Source organism: Panthera onca, chromosome B3 (genome assembly GCF_046562875.1).
Source record: "Panthera onca isolate mPanOnc1 chromosome B3, mPanOnc1 haplotype 2, whole genome shotgun sequence".
In the NCBI taxonomy this organism is placed as follows: Eukaryota; Metazoa; Chordata; class Mammalia; order Carnivora; family Felidae; genus Panthera; species Panthera onca.
The window spans coordinates 39,480,274-39,496,549 of record NC_138344.1 but is presented as its reverse complement, the minus strand read 5'-3'; the positions used below and the strand labels follow the sequence as shown (position 1 = coordinate 39,496,549).

General features: G+C 40.3%; 1 protein-coding gene across 2 annotated transcripts in view; it reads right to left on the bottom strand.

Annotated features, from left to right (window-relative positions):
- The window catches only part of INTS14 (integrator complex subunit 14), a 31,347-nt gene extending 19,044 nt beyond the window's left edge, over positions 1 to 12,303 (bottom strand). The window contains exons 1-6 of one of the 2 annotated variants that reach the window (XM_060618237.3): positions 12,195 to 12,303; positions 8,127 to 8,410; positions 6,079 to 6,186; positions 2,225 to 2,380; positions 1,324 to 1,442; positions 741 to 883 (exon numbers count right to left, since the gene is read on the bottom strand). In XM_060618237.3, coding sequence (XP_060474220.1) covers positions 741 to 883; positions 1,324 to 1,442; positions 2,225 to 2,380; positions 6,079 to 6,186; positions 8,127 to 8,348 — 748 coding nt within the window. In that variant the 5' untranslated portion in view covers positions 8,349 to 8,410; positions 12,195 to 12,303. Of the gene's footprint in view, positions 1 to 740; positions 884 to 1,323; positions 1,443 to 2,224; positions 2,381 to 6,078; positions 6,187 to 8,126; positions 8,411 to 11,889 lie in introns of both variants that reach the window. The other variant, XM_060618235.3, reaches the window with a different exon arrangement.
- Positions 12,304 to 16,276: the final 3,973 nt, after the last annotated feature.

Here is a 16,276-nt window from a genome sequence, read left to right as displayed (position 1 = left end):
CTAGTAAACACCTATAAGCATCAGATACTGTGCTAGGCACTGAAGGGACAATGATGATATAACGTGCACCCACCACCTTGAGTGGTACACCCACCAATAGGAGACAACTCTCCTCTCCACTCTTGTTAGGTTTGACTCACTTTGCCAATCTCAGCTAAGCACAGCACTATCAGCACGAACCAGGTAAAAGCAGTAGCATATCTCTTCCTTTTAGTCATAATATAAGCACCAGGGCTAAAGGGGTACAGTATATCAGAGCAGAGACCTCAGAGAGACCATGATTCATCTAAAGATTTCCACGCACCTAGGCAATCAGAATTAGAGGAAGTGATTTGTCCAGCATCACACAGGAAGAACCACACAGCCAAGTTTAGAAGCTAGCTCTTCACAGATGATCTTAATTATGATGCTAATCAATCTTAGTATCTCTTAAGAATTACTTCAAGGATATCATCACTAGTAAATCTGGTCATGATTTCTAACTCGATTTAATTTGTGGGCTATAGTTATCTAGGATTGGAGATTAATTCATGACCTCACCATGAAAGATTACCAGCCTGCCACCCCTTAGGCAATGCTTCCTCCCACCCAAAATATACATACTGGTGATGACAAGAGCACCCTGGTATGAGAACTTACATTTCTTTTCAATCCTCTTGGATAGAGAAGAGTAGAAGTCAGAAGTTACAAGAAAGTAAGGATGACAGAAGAACTAAGAAGGAAGTTAAAAAACACATTACCTGTGTTGATGACCTTAGGAATGGGATCGATTTCCTCATCTACAACAAAAGGCTCTGGTCTGGGGAAGACTTGCACATCAGCGGTTAGATGGCCGCACTTGAGAACAGCATGGAAAGGCGTATATGCTAGATCTATTAGTTTTCTAGAATATGAGGATTAATTGTTATTAGAAGAGTAATATGATACATATTTTTTCATGTAATTTTTTCAAGATGCTAAGTTTATTTTCCCTTCAAGTTGATTCCAAAACTATGATCTGACCATTTGTGAAATAGAACAAAGTCTGACACTTTTGGTGAGCAAATTTCAATCCTGAATAGCCCAAAAGCAAATTAATCTTTTGAAACTGCTGAGTCGTTGTAAGGAGGTCAATATCTATAGACATCGCTGATTCAGTCATGCCTAATTTAAAAGGGAATGAACTTTAAAAAACCACTACTACCATTAATTTTTACCTGACAATTGTGCAACTCGGGAAAAATAAAATAACAATTAGAAATAATGAAACAGATCTTATAGTGGAATATCAAATTATAACAACAGATTGTAAGAAGGCAAAAAAAGCTCAAAGGATATACTCACCCAAACATAGACTGTACATTTTTCAAGCACAGGGGGCCATCAATAGTAAAAATCTGCCCTTCACCATTGTTTAAATCTATGAGACGTTCAAGGCAATCCAAAGAATCAGTACTCTGAAGCTACAAGGCAAAACAGATGACCCTTGTAAAGTGGCACACAATGACAGATTATTATCAGCACACCAAGGTCAAACCCATCACAATAACACAGCCAATAAGTAATAGAAATGATTTTTTTAACAATGTGAGAGAAAAATAACTATAACAATTTTGATTCAAGGTTACTAAGAGGTATGTTATATAAAATGATACCAGTAGAGCTATTTCATTCAAAAAGTTTTACTAAGATTCTCAGAAGTGACCACAGTTGGTATTTACAGTATCTTTCCTCCAAGGCGTTTCTAACATCTTTTGGTGAGAACCATCATTATCTACATTCTACAGACAGAAAAACTGAGGTGAAGAAAGGTTAACTAACTTTCCCAAAGAAATGAGAAAAGCAGGAAGTAGAGTTTAATAAAACATGTATCAGTAGTGTTACTTTACTGAAAAAGTTCAAGCACACTTCTGTCAACATTTCTGGTGGAATGGACATAAGAATTCCTAAACGAGAGAAATGTCTTAACACCAAAAAGAACATTTTGACTTTTAGGCATCTGAAGAGTCTCTGTGGGAAGTAGGATAAACAACAAGTCCAGCTATGTTTCCCGAGATGGGCAACCTCTAAACCTCCAAAGAGCATTACAGACCTAGAGTCTTTTCAAATATAATTTAGTGACCAGCCTCAGCTGAAACCAATGGAGTTCAATGCCATAATATACACAATATTACTATTAATGGAATATACTAAAAAATAAAATCCTAAGATGTATCTAACCAAACTAAAAAGAACTTGGTATTACCTCCTCCAAATTTGCCATGCACATGATGTATAACTTAGATGGGAAAGGAAAAGGTAGTGGAAACCTGTTGCTCTCGCTTCGTTGACTGTGAGTAGCTAGGGAATGCCGCAGTGACCCTCTACCAATGCCAAGACAGCCATCTGTCACCAGAACAACCTGTTTGCAAAGCGTGAGAGGTTTGTACATGAAATAACATATTTATTTAAAGCAGTCTCATTTAGCAATGTTTTCATTTCTCCCTAATTGCACCTACACTGAAAAGCCCATCTCTTCAGGGAGATAAGCAAGAAGGTAAATAAATCTCAAAAACATTTTGTCAAGTGAAAGATGACACAATGTAGGACTCTATCTATATGAAGTTCTAGTACAGATGCAACAAAGCTAAGATAAATCAAACAGGAGACTTTGGGTATAGGGGGATAATGACTAGAAAGGGGGTTGAGGAAACTTTGTTGGATAACGGAAATGTTCTAGACCTTTACTGGAATAGTGGTTATATAGGTGTATGCGTCTGTCAAAACTCAGGGAACTGTGTGCTTAAGATCTATGCATTTTACTGTATTTTATATAATTAAACAAAAAAACTAGTACCTACCTATGAATACTTAAAATCATATAATCAATTCTTACTTAATTGTATTAAAACTAGAACTCGATCTCTTAGCTAAGGGGTGGGCCCCTATGGCACTGGACGTCAAGAATGACATGAGGATCTATTTTACGTGGACCTAGGAAATCTGAACCTTGACACTATTTTCAGAGATGTCAAACTCTACCTGGTCAATTAAAAAGACCAGGTTTCAGGGTGCCTGGGTGGCTCAGTCGGTTAAGTATCCGACTTCAGCTCATATCACGATCTCGTGGTTTGTGGGTTCGAGCCCCGTGTTGAGCTCTGTGCTGACAGCTCAGAGCTTGAAGCCTACTTCAGATTCTGTCTCTCTCTCTCTCTCTCAAAAAATAAATAAACGTTAAAAATATTTTTTAAAAATGACAAGTGTTTTAAAAATGTATCCATAAAAACCATTTAACCAGACATGTATAAGACCTTTAAGATACATTCTTAATCAACCTGTAATTTGAAAATGCCTTCGAACTATACCAACAATAGACAGTGGTTACAAATCATTTTCCTCATTGCTTCAGAGACCCTACAGGGTGGTAGACTTTCCAAGCATTCCAGAGGAGGATTGTTTTGGCTTTTCCTATTCTAGACTTGTACTTGATAAAACAGCCATTAAAGCAGTATTAAGTGACTGCAACCATGTGAAGTACCAAGATTGGCTCTTGTTTCTAAAGCCCAAGAATGCTCAATGGCAGTCTCCTGGAGGGATGTCATCTTTTGGGAAGATAGTCAATTTATTACAAGGCAATGTCCTCTTCTATGAACAAATGCTATATAATGATTTACTTCTGCCCCTACTTTTTTCAGATGCTTTGTGATAATGGAAATATTTCATGTAATATCAAAATGAGACAGACTTCACTGAGATAATGAAGACATGGTCCAGCTGTCTAAAACCTTGGTTAATAAAACTCCATGTTAAAACAAATCTATATGATAGCAACGGATTATAAAAACAATCACTAATAACTTCCACACCTAGCACACTGTTTTGGACCTGATTCACTCCAAAACTCATCAAACAAATCTAAGTGGATCCAGGCCTAGCCCCATGACCTCAGGGAACAGTACATCTCAAATTCAGATTCTTCCTTTTGCAAAGGAAGAAAAAATATTAAAAGGCAGAAGTCTGCATGGTACACAAGATCTTGCTTGTTACATATTTTCTGAATTTCTTCTCTAAAATGACTGAAGTAGCAAAGGAAACTGTGCTACCAGCTAGCTTCTAGTTCAGAAGATACTGACAACAAAATTTCATTTATTCAGTATATTGTTAGGACATTAGAAATTCTGTATGCAGATTTACCAAATAAATGTTTATGAAGGTGCCAAATATGTTTATTTCTGAAAATAAACTGATTTAAAGGCATTTATGGCATTTGCTAAAGTGATTTAACCTTTATAGCAGCTCAGGGCCTTCATTAACCCATGAGTTCATACTCTGTAAAACAGGGTGGTTTGACAGTAAGAAAAAAACCCAAAAACCAAAAAAAAGTTGGGTTCATGAGACAGACTTCACATGCAATAAAACTCATCCTTCTTAGTATACAGTTCTAGGAATTCCAACAACTGCCTTTAGTGAGCAACGACTTCTACAATCAAGATAAAGGCTAGTTCTGTCCTGTCACTTTCCATTCTCCCTTGTGCTTCATTTAAGTCAATCCCCTAACCCATCCCTCACCCCCAGGCAACCACAATCTTAAAAAATAAATACCAGTTATGCCATTGACACTACTAAAGAATCCATGTTTGACCATATAATAAAAAATCATATGCTATGGCACACTGCCTGTTTTCGTAAATAAAATTTTATTGCAACACAGGCTTTTCATTTATTTACTTTTTATCTATGGTTGCTTTCATGCCATGACAGTGGGAATGAGTTGTCGTCACAGACATCTGCAACATCTAAAATACAGAAAAAGCTTGTTGGGGTGCCTGGGTGGCTCAGTTGGTTAAGTGTCCGACTCTTGATTTCAGCTCAGGTCATGCTCTCATGGTTTGTGAGACAGCCCTGCAAATCCTGCTTGGGATTCTCTCCCTCCCTCTCTCTCTGCCTCTCCCCAGCTCATGCTTGCTCATGTGTGTGCATGCGCTCTCTTAAATAAATAAAGTTAAAAAAAAAGAGAAAAAGAAAAAGCTTGCTGACTCCTGTTGTAGATTACTATAATTTTTCTGTTAGTGATTTTTTGTTTTCTCCTTTAAAATATGGTACCACTTCTCAAAGCACAAGCATATTCGTCATTGTATTTCTGTTTTTGTTTTGTGTTTTTGTTTTGTGCTTCACAGATATTACAGTTTTTACAAATCGAAGGTCTGTGGCAACCCTGCACTGAGCAAGTTTATTGGTGCCATTTTTCTAATAGTATTTGCTCACTTCATGTCTCTGTGCCACATTTTGGTAATTCTTGCAATATTTTAAACTTTTTCATTATTGCTATCTTTGTTATGGTGATCTGTGTCAGTGATTACAACTTTCAGTTGACAGCATTTTAGCAATAAAGTATTTTTAAATTAGGATATGTACTTTTTTTTTAGACATAATGCTATTATACACTAAATAGACTACAGTATAGTATAAACAATTTTATACATACTGGGAAAGCAAAAAATTCATGTGACTCACTTTACTGCAATATTAGCTTTATTCTGGTAGTCTGGACCAAACCCACAGTATCTCTGAGGTATGTCTGTACCTAATATTTATAGCAAACTTCCAATTCTCTTTTCATCTTAATACTCTGTTCTGACTTGATGCTAATGTGGACCCTGCTGTGGACTCTAAGTAAAGGGCAACAGATATATGACATTCATACTGCCCCCATTTTTAGACAACTCAGTTGAGATGGTTAAGTTTGCTAAATAAATGCTACAGTGAGATAATGAAGACAGAGTATAATGTACTGATGTTTATAATTGTATCATTCAAAATTATAATTACCCCTTCTAGGAAGTGTTCTAAAATTCTACTGTGAGCACTTCGTGTTTTATACAAACAATATTGGTTTGCAATAAGCCAATTTACTAGGAGAATGCTTTCCTCAAGGCATAATTTTGCTGTTTTCTGAGCATGGTAGTGTTGACTTAGTGCCTTCTTTTAAAAAGATACCAATCGTGTATAATGTAGTTTATAGAAATTACAATGCATGCTGTGTCAGAGCCTAAAGAAAATCGAAGCACCTCAGTGGTTAATGGTTTTAACTTAGGGCAATGAAAAAGAATTGATCATTACCTGGCAAGGAATTGCACCACCCCATTCTTGCTGAACAATATTGCAAACACCAACTAATGCAGATTCCAAGCAGGTTTTATCATAATCATCCATATTACTTAGTGCTTCCTAATTGAATAAAAGATAAAATTGCTCATTATTCTTTACTGTCTTAATCTGTTATTAGAAAACAACATAAACCATTCAAATCATGAATGTTACACAGGGGACATTGTGTTTCTGAGAGCCCAAAAGCATAGTTTCTCAAAGAAAAATGGTAAGACAGGCTTCCTCAACCACAAAGGACAATTAAAACAACTTCCCCTTATTCTATTCTCTTATCAAGTATGAGTGAACAATCCACCAAGTTCATAGCTTTGTAAGGGAACCCTGAAGAAAGTAACTAAAATGAAGAACTTTTAAACACACCAAAAAAATGACAAAAATTGAGTAGTACTATATCCTAAACATCAACCTAGGCACTTTACATGCATTTAATTATCACAACACTGTAAGGTACAGATTATTAACCTATTTTTAAAATGAGGAAACTGAGGTACAGATTGATGAGGTAACTTTCCTAGGTCACATGCCTAGAGGTGGCAGAGTTTAGATTTAAACCCACTTAATTGGACTCTAGGGCTCCTGATCTTAATCACTACTATGAACAACTTAGATAGTAATTCTCTAAATTTCAGAACTACTGAACATCCGAAAACTCTTAGTTTACTACTCATTTATAATAAATCCAGTGCAGGGGTGCTGGGGTGGCTCAATCAGTTAAGCTTCTGACCTTCGATGGTGGCTCAGGTCATGATGTTGTGGTTGTGGAATCAAGCCCCAGGTCGAGCCCTGTGTTGAGCTCCGTGCTGAGCTCATGCTCGCTCCCTCTCTATCTCAAAATAAATAAACTTAAAAAAAAAAAAATCCAGTGCAATTTTTAAAAAGCTTTTAGGTAACATTAAGAAAGTGAGATACGCGGTCCGTGAGTTCGAGCCCCGTGTCGGGCTCTGTGCTGACAGCTCAGAGCCTGGAGCCTGTTTCAGATTCTGTGTCTCCCTCTCTCTCTGACCCTCCCCCGTTCATGCTCTGTCTCTGTCTCAAAAGTAAAATAAACGTTAAAAAAAAAAAATTTAATAAAAAAAAAAAAAAAAAAAAAAAGAAAGTGAGATAATAAAAGAAATGATTTAACAAAATGCTATTACTTATATTAAAAAAAAATCACATTACACTGATCCTGGATTTCTAACCTACCCAGCAATAATTAACTATTTTCTTTTATTGATTGATTTTGAGAGAGAGAGAGACCATGAGCACGCATGCACATGAGCAGTAGAAGGAGACAAAGAGAATCCCAAGCAAGCTCCAAGCCCAGTGCGTAGCCCAACATAGGGCTCAATCTCACAACCCTGAGATCATGACCTGAGCCAAAATCAAGTCAGAGGCTTAACGAACAGAGCAACCCAAGTGCCCCTAAACTGTTTTAATTCAACACTTATTGACTATAGGCAAGGCACTATGCAAGGTACTGCTGGAAATACGATTTAGAGATGTTGTCAGAAAGTAAATTTTCTGGCATTTCACAGACAACATCTTTTGAACTGACACCTAACAATTAAGGTTTAAAAATTATACTTTCTTGCCATCTGTAAATCAAAGCTATTTATTGGAGAGGAAATATAATTTTGAATTACTCTAGAATAAAGGTTTTTATAAGAAGGGCCATTTTTCAACTACTTGGTTTATAGGAAAATAGAAAATAATCAAGTATTGCAACTAAAGACCTTGAATTTAGAAAATGGGGCACTACATCTTCACATGCTCTCCTTTCCACAGAAAAATTCCAGAAAACCGAGAGACGAAAATAAAGTAACAACTCACAGCTCGAACTCATAGCTCTACCAAAGGCATAAGGCTTACAGTTTATGAATCTTTGTTTTATAGATATTTTATCTATAGACTTAACATTAAATAATCCCAAATTCTAAATATTCAGTGCAATATGGTAACACTGTTTTCCTCCCTAAAAATTTGAGCCTTGTATTGCAAACACTTATTCCTTTTTGTACCTGAAGTGTGTTGTAATCTCTTGTGAAGGGAACCATCAGCTCCCAGAGTGATGAAAAAACCACCAGGGCTGTAAACTCGAGCTTATAATTTGTGGCCATGTGCTCAAACAGCATCGTCAAACCATGGGCGGCTAGGTGCTTGCGTTGATATTCTTCAGACCCCTCAATAGACACAGGTCGGGTCATGGAAAGGGATACGTCCATTACCACCACTGTTGGCATGATGAAAGTGATCCCAGTGTTCCCAGTCAGAGTGCAAACACACAGCTATGAACAGAAAAATGCTGTAGAAAATAAACATGATTAGGTCTTACATGTCACAGAGAGAAAAAGGTTTTTTGTTTTTTGTTTTTACCCCACCATAATTTTAACCAAACTTTGCAGAAATGGGTGAAGGCAAACCACATTTAAGTTGAGGTGAAGGCAAATCTGTGGAGAGTTCAATGGGAGGGAAGCAAGCAGCTTACTTCCCTGTGAGGAAGACTCCTAGAATCACCCACTAAATGGCCATAAATCAAGGACCACATAAGTATTTTTCTTGTTTTCAATTTATTTATTTATTTTTAGAGAGAGAGAGGCACACATGGTGGGGGGAAGGCCTGAGAGAGGGGGAGAGAGAAAATCCCAGGCAGGTTCCACACTGTCAGCACAGAGACAGATACATGGCCCAAACTCACAAACCATGAGATCATGACCTGAGCCAAAGTCAGATGGTCAACTGACTGAGCCACCCAGGGGCCCCGGGCATTATTACTATCTTAATGAATACAGCAGTATTTGTATATGTGTTTATTTAATTATCGTGTTGCTTGGTGCCCTTTTTATTAAAATGAATGCAAAATATAAAAATGAAAGGGTTAGAAGAGTCATAATCCAAATCAGACAAAGCTGGAAATCATTAACTATTACAAAAGCAACACACTCAGTAGTATGCACTGTACATAAATCAGGCAACAGTACTTTAATTGAAGGAAAAGCACAAAATTAAAGAATGTGAATGACAGCTGGCATTATCTTATGAAATTGTGTATAAAAGTCAATATGCAGAATAAATGGAGAAAACATTTCTATTCTCAAAAATAAAGAACATAGTTCATAGATATACAGACCTGTTCATGGGGACACAACTTGCTGCTACTGTTACTAAGCAAACTACATTCTATTGACATAATCAAATCTCATATAGCTATAAATAAAAGACACGTATGTAAATATGAAAAATATTTACACAAAATACCAGTAACTGAGAAAAGCAGGTCATAGCATTCTATGTGTATACTGATTACAACTTCATAAAAATTATACTGCATATAAAATTAGGGAACACACTGGATGGATAATACTCATTAAAAACTCATTAGTTTCTTTTTTAGAACTTTCTTTAAACACACTTAACAGTAGCCAGGCTGCTTGTTTCATTAAAATATCCAACTGCTAATGTGTGATATTCTAAAATTCCATTTCTACATAGGCTGCTGGGAACTTAGAACATATTGGATCAGGGAAGCAATGTTATAAATGGGAGTCAGGGACTCAAGTAGGAAAAGCCTTTTTACCACATAGTGGCCTGAGATACATTTCAAATATAGTAATGCCTCATGTATCTAACATCAACAAAGATTAAATGAGAGATATAAATTACTTTTCCAGACTCCTCAAGATTCTAAAATGTTGGGGCACCTGGGTGGCTCAGTCAGTTAAGCGTCCAACTTCAGCTCAGGACATGATCTGTGGTTCAGGGGTTTGAGCCCCGAGTGGGCTCCGTGCTGACAGTGCAGAGCCTGCTTGGGATTCTCCCTCTCTCTCTCTCTCTCTGCCCCTCACTGACTCATGCTTTCTCTTTCTCTCAAAATAAATAAATACATAAATAAATAAGTAAACTTAAAAAAAATTCCAAAATGTTTCACCATTTTGATAGACAAAATTAAAATGTGTATCGTTCTTCTCTGCCTCATTAAACACTGTGTGCTGAACATAATTTACCTCTTATGATGACTTGGCATCACCCATCTAAACACCAATACTGCCCAACACCCTAGTACTCTGATAGGTTTCTTTACACCAACATTCCCCCAAGTACATGCTGCGGAACACTGTTCTGGAGAAATGCTCCAAGAAAAATGAGTTCAGGCCTTATTAAAGATGTTGAAAAGTACCAGCGCAAAGAATTCAGTTTAATTTGCTAACCCTGTGTTTCCCATTTTACCTTTTTCTACATAATTATCATTAAGGCCCCAAAAAACAGGGCTTATATAGAACATACATAGAAACAATGCCTTAAGAAAAAAAAAAAAAGAAGAGAAACAATGTCTTATATTCAAGGTATCCAGGCTGTTGTGTTTTGTTTTGGTGTCTTTTTATAATTAATTTTTAGCCTATAAGTTTGCATTCTACTTTCCTCAGTAATCCCCTGTAATCATCCTCCTCTTTCTAATTTGCTGCTTCTTGGCTACTATGGGCTGGAAAGTCAGGTAATCAAGCTTGTTAAAACTGCGTCCAAAGTGAGTCTGTGGGTTTCTTCTCGTGTCAAATGTATGGGCTTATGTGTGTCAACTTGGTAATATTTCACCTCCTCGGTCTTTTTTATTTCCTTTCTGGGTCTTAGCTGTGTTGTTCAAAAGGTGAGGTCCTGTACAATATCGGTTCAACTATACTACATTAGGCCATAAATTCAATAAAAGGGCACTGCCCACCAATGGTCTCCTCGGAACCTATCACAGTAACTGGCACATAGTGTGAGCTAGACAAATGTTTCATAATGACTACCCCTCATCATCAGATGTAACATTAATTCTTGGGCAACACACATGATAAATTTTAACTCTGGACACTAGGAACACATTTCCTTCTCTCCTCATTCAATCAGAGATACTAGGGACACCTAAGCCTCTTCCCACAAGTAGAATCTCATGGGTAGACCTATTCATGCGTGGAGGCCTACCTGTTACTGAAAGTTGGGGATTATGGGAAGTACTTCCTCAACTCTTAGAGGAAACTGAGAAACAGGCTACAAAGATTTAGATCAGGTACACGAAAGCATCTCTCGCCCACGAAATCGGTTGTAACACCGCACTGGGCGACCACGGCTGGCAGTCCTGCCTTCTCTGCGAACACCTCGAGTGCTGGCTCTTTCCCCTTACTGATGCATGTGTGTCCATCCATCTTCTTAATAGTGGCAATGTCATGGGAAACCATTTTAATACCCAGGTTGTAAGCACAGAAGTAAAAGAGGGAACTGCATGTTCTTGAAGGATGATTCACTCAAGCGGTCTAGCCCCGATTTAAAAAAAAAAAAAAAATCCTGCCCACCACAGTCCAGCAATCTTGTGAGAACGCGAAGCATTTCTCACTTGGGCTAATGCTCACCTCCCCGCCCCACCCCCGCCTTTCCCCGTAAGTACTGTTTACATACATGGCTAAAGACAACTGTAGGTCTCCTTTCTCAAGGTCAGTATACTGCTGAGAATAGACCCTAGCCACCTGATTTGGCCTTAGGGCCAAGTCACAGAAGTACACATTTGCAATTCTTCCCAGCAGGTGACAATTGGCTCATTCGTAAAGAATTGGTTCTCAGCAGTTTTGATTCCACTCGGATTTCTAGGCGCCCGCCCATTCACGTTCGGGTCCTCACCTACCCTCAGGTTTCTGAGTCAGCCTGACTTCCCTTGCCCTGAGGTTCTCAGATACAACTTCATCTCGAAACCTTCAGCCTGTAATACAGCACGCCTGCATTTGAATCGCAGCTGGAGGGGTGTATTTTTACCTTAAAATCAGCCCAAAACAAAATTTTTGATCGGGAAGTCTCTCATGGGTAGAGGGGACGAACAGGGCCCAGGGAAGGGCCGAAATCGTGGTGTTTACGCGCGGCCGACGACCCCGAGCCGCGGAGCGAGGGGAGCCCGGGAGCAGACGCCGCGAAGCAGGGCCCGAAACTGGTGCCGCAGAGACCGCGCGGGGCGGCGGAAAGGCCGGGCGCTGGTTCCGCGTGGTTCCTCACCCCTGACCCCTTCTCCTGCAGCTCCAACAAGCAACGAAGGACGGCCCGAGACCGCAGCCACCTCCACTCACCCCGCGCCCGTCGCCGGCGCAGTCCGTCCGCGTAAACTTTCCGCCCGTGCACCACGGCCGGAACTATAGTGCCGCGCGACAGCAGGGAAGCCTGCGCCAGACGGCTCACGGAGCTGGGGCGGGGCTTTAAGGCATGAGGGGCAGGGCTCTGGCGCAGTCGGGCCGCTAGGGGGCGCGCCTTCATCTCTCCTTCCCTCCCCGTCCTTTCTCGGGTGCTTCCCTTTTTACCCCTGGCCTCCTGGCCTCCTGGCCTCCTGCCCACCTCCTCCCCTTTCTGGTAACTCTGAGCTCTTCACACTCCTCTCGCCTCACGCACCTAGGCCCGTTGGTGCACCAGCCTCTCCCTCGCTGGCACTTGTTCCTCGTCGCCCGCACTCTTCAGTCCCCTCAGTCAATATCCTACGAACCAGTTGACAGAATCCTCTCCAAACTCTTTTTTAACTGCAATTCCTAACGGCTAAGCACATTTTTTTTTTTTTTTTTTTTTTTTTTTTTAGCTGACCTGAGCCAGTTTACAAGTCAAGACTTTCTCTCTTGGTCTCCTCAGCGCGAGACTCACCTTATCCCCCCACCCCCCACCCCGACTCCTTCTTTAAGGGAACGGGGTGGGGGGGGAGGGGGCGGGGGGAAGGCTCAGTGGGCTCTCCCTACAATGCCAGGTGCATTGCACTTAAACTTACCCGTGAGGCACCATGAGCCCTCGCCTGCCTCACCTCTGGCCGCCTGGTGTCCCACAGCAACCTGTGGGCCAGGTCTAGCCACGTAGGGAGCCAGGAAATGCCAGCTAGAAATAGGCCTGAATGGATGCCATCAGGCCCTGGGTAGATGTGGTTCAAAAAATCATGTTGTACCACACAGGTTACAAGTGAGAACAGAAAAAGGCCTCTGCTTCTTTCTTTTAGTTGGTGGGATGGGGTGAATTGGGGCAGGGGTGGGAGGGGTGGAGGTTGAGTCCAGGAGGGAGGATGCTTTGAAGTGAACCACCCAGTCTGTCTGACTTTTCACAGCTTGTTCTGTGGGAGAGTACAGGGTCCAGTTGATAGGGTTTGGGGAGATGGGGGTTCTGAGCTGACGGCCAAGAAAGAATTCTTGAAGACATCTTTGGTGCAAAAAATGTGATTTTATTAAAGCATGGGGACAGGGTTGTGGGCAGAAAGAACTGCACTGTGGTTGTGAAGAGTGACTCGTTATACACTATGGGGCTGGGGGAGGTGAGGTCAAGAGGAAGTTTCTTTTTTAAAAAATTATTTTAATGTTTATTTATTTTTGAGAGATGGAGAGACAGAGCATGAGTGGGGGAGGGGCAGAGAGAGAGGGAGACACAGAATCCAAATCAGGCTTCAGGCTCCGAGCTGTCAGCACAGAGCCCAACATGGGGCTCGAACTCACAGACTGTGAGATCATGCCCTGAGCCAAAGTCGGATGCTTAACATTTAACCAACTGAGCCACCCAGGTGCCCCAAGAGGACTCACAGATTACTGGAGGCCTATCTCTTGTCAAGCTAAAATTGTTTTTCCCTCTAGCAAAGTATTAACATTAAGACAGTAGGGAGTTCCTGGAGTTCTACTCTGCCTGCCTCAAGTATATGTCAATGCCTTCAGGTTATAAGGAAATTTAATTTTACCTGCCATTTCCTTTTTGACTTTGTTCCCCATATTACTATGGAGGAGTGATGTTGGGGCTCCAGGAAACTGAGTCTATAGTTTACTGGAGATTAAGTTATTGATAAGATTGCCTTTTTCTTGTAATTTACTAAGATATTTGTATACTGATGGAGACCCTATCAGTTTAACCATTTGTTTTCTGTCCTTTCCTTTGTCCTTGGGCAGCCAGGAGTGCCTGAGGAATATCACACATATGTCACCTGTAGGGGGAGGGTATGCTAGCTTGTACTTTGCCCTCAGCCTGCCTTATGGTCCCTCATCACATGTGCTTATAGTTCTTTCTTCTTCTTCTATCCAAGGTGGCAGAAGAGGAGTCAGTCCCTGGGACTGTCCCTGCCAGCACCAAGGCCCAAGCACCTACAGACTGTCCTTTTTGCTTCAGAACTTCTTTCCCCAACTTGGCCAGCCTCACTGTCTCAAAACCTTATAATGCTTGAGCATAATGAGTAAGTAAGGCTGCTTTCTGATTACTTAGTCACCATTTCTTTTTTTATTTTTTTTAATGTTTATTTATTTTGGAGGGAGAGAGAGGGAGGGGAGGGGCAGAGAGAGAGAGAGGGAGACACAGAATCTGAAACAGGCTCCAGGCTCCCATCTGTCAGCACAGGAGCCCAATGTGGGGCTCAAACTCTGAACGGTGAGATCATGACCTGAGCCGAAGTCAGATGCTTAGCCAACTGAACCACCCAGGCACCCCTACTTAGTCACAATTTCTAACTTTTTCCCTAGTGGGAGGGATGTGGCCCAGAATATACGGGCAAGGGAGTCATCTAGTTACACTTAAAGTGGTGATGGCTCAGCCATAGGGTCGCTGTTCTCCTGGTAGTTCCAGCTCAGCTCCATGGACTGATTCGTTACCTTCCTCAGTCCTAAAGCTTACGTTTATTAGTTTGCTGATGGTTGATCAGATTTTGGTAACCTAGTTCTGAATACAGGCTTTCAGGAGACTAGGGAAGCAAAAGGGCAATTTACTAAAATTGAATGGTAAAAGATAGACCTACCAAGGGGGCTGCGTCACTTAAGGCAACTGTTGAGTGCTTTTGTTTTTATTTTTAAATTCTTAGCAGAATCCCATTAAAAACTGGAAAATTGTTCAGTGATTATAAAAAAAGAGAACATCAACACAAAGAGTTAGAAGGTCTTACAGGAGATGTCTTTCAAGCTGTAGCTGGCTAATGAATTTCTTTGTCCCACTCCAGGGATCCTCATTTGCATGTTTCCACACACACATTAAAGAGAATCAATAAACAACTTCCTTTGCATAATCTATCATCCTTTCATTTTTAATTTATTTTTTTTTATTTTTTTGCCATAAAAGAGTGGACTGCTGTCAACAGAGGCTTTAAAAGTCAGAGTGGCAAAGTAAAGGTTAGTGACAGAACCACTCATAGGTGCTAGATACTCGGGCTCAGAGGGAGGTTCAGATATCCACCATTGTAGCACCATTCAGAATATTTTCACTGCTCTAAAAATCCCGTGTTCTGCCTTTTTATCCCTCCCTCTAGCCTGATTCCCAGTGACCACTAATCTTTTTAATGTCTCCATAGTTCTGCCTTTCCCTGGGTGTTGTAGAGTTGCAATCCGGCAGTATGTAGCCTTTTCACATTGGCTGTTTTTGCTTAGCAATACTTGCTTGCTTCCAAGTTTGGGCAATTATGAATAAGGCTGCTATAAACATCATTGTGCAGGTTTTGCGTGGACATACGTTTTCAATTCATTTGAATAAATACCAAGGAAAGAGATTGCTGGGTCGTATGATAAGAGTATGTTTAGTTTTGTGAAAAACCACCAAGCTGAAGTGGCCAAGTTGAAGTGGCTGTGCTGTTTTGCGTTCCTAGCAGCAATGAATGAGAGTTTCTGCGGCTCCACATTCTCAGCAGCATTTGGTGGTGTCAGTGTTCTTGATTTTGGCCATTCTAATAGGCGTGTAGTGCTATCTCATTGTTTTAGTTTGTAATTCACTAATGATATATGAGGTCGAACATATTTTCATGTGCTTACTTTCCATCTGTATATCTTCTTTGGTGAAGGTCTGTTCAGGTTTTTTGCACATTTTAAAATCAGATTGTTTCTTTTCTTTGAATTTTAAGTGTTGTTGTTTGTGTATTTTTGATAACACTTGTCAGATATGTGTTTTGCAAATATTTTCTGCCAGTCTGTGGCTTGCCTTTGCATTCTCTTGACAGTGAGGGACTTAAAACCACAATAATTACAATATCCTTATAAAATTTAAAATAATGAACAATAAGTCCCTAATATCGTCAAATGCCCAGTCAGTTTTCAAATATCCAGGTGTCTCATAAATATCATAAATTTGGGGGCACAGGGTGTGGCTCAGTCGGTTGAGCATCCAGCTCTGGATTTTGGCTCGGGTCATGATCCCAATGTCGTGGTATCCAGCCCCAAGTCAGGCTCAG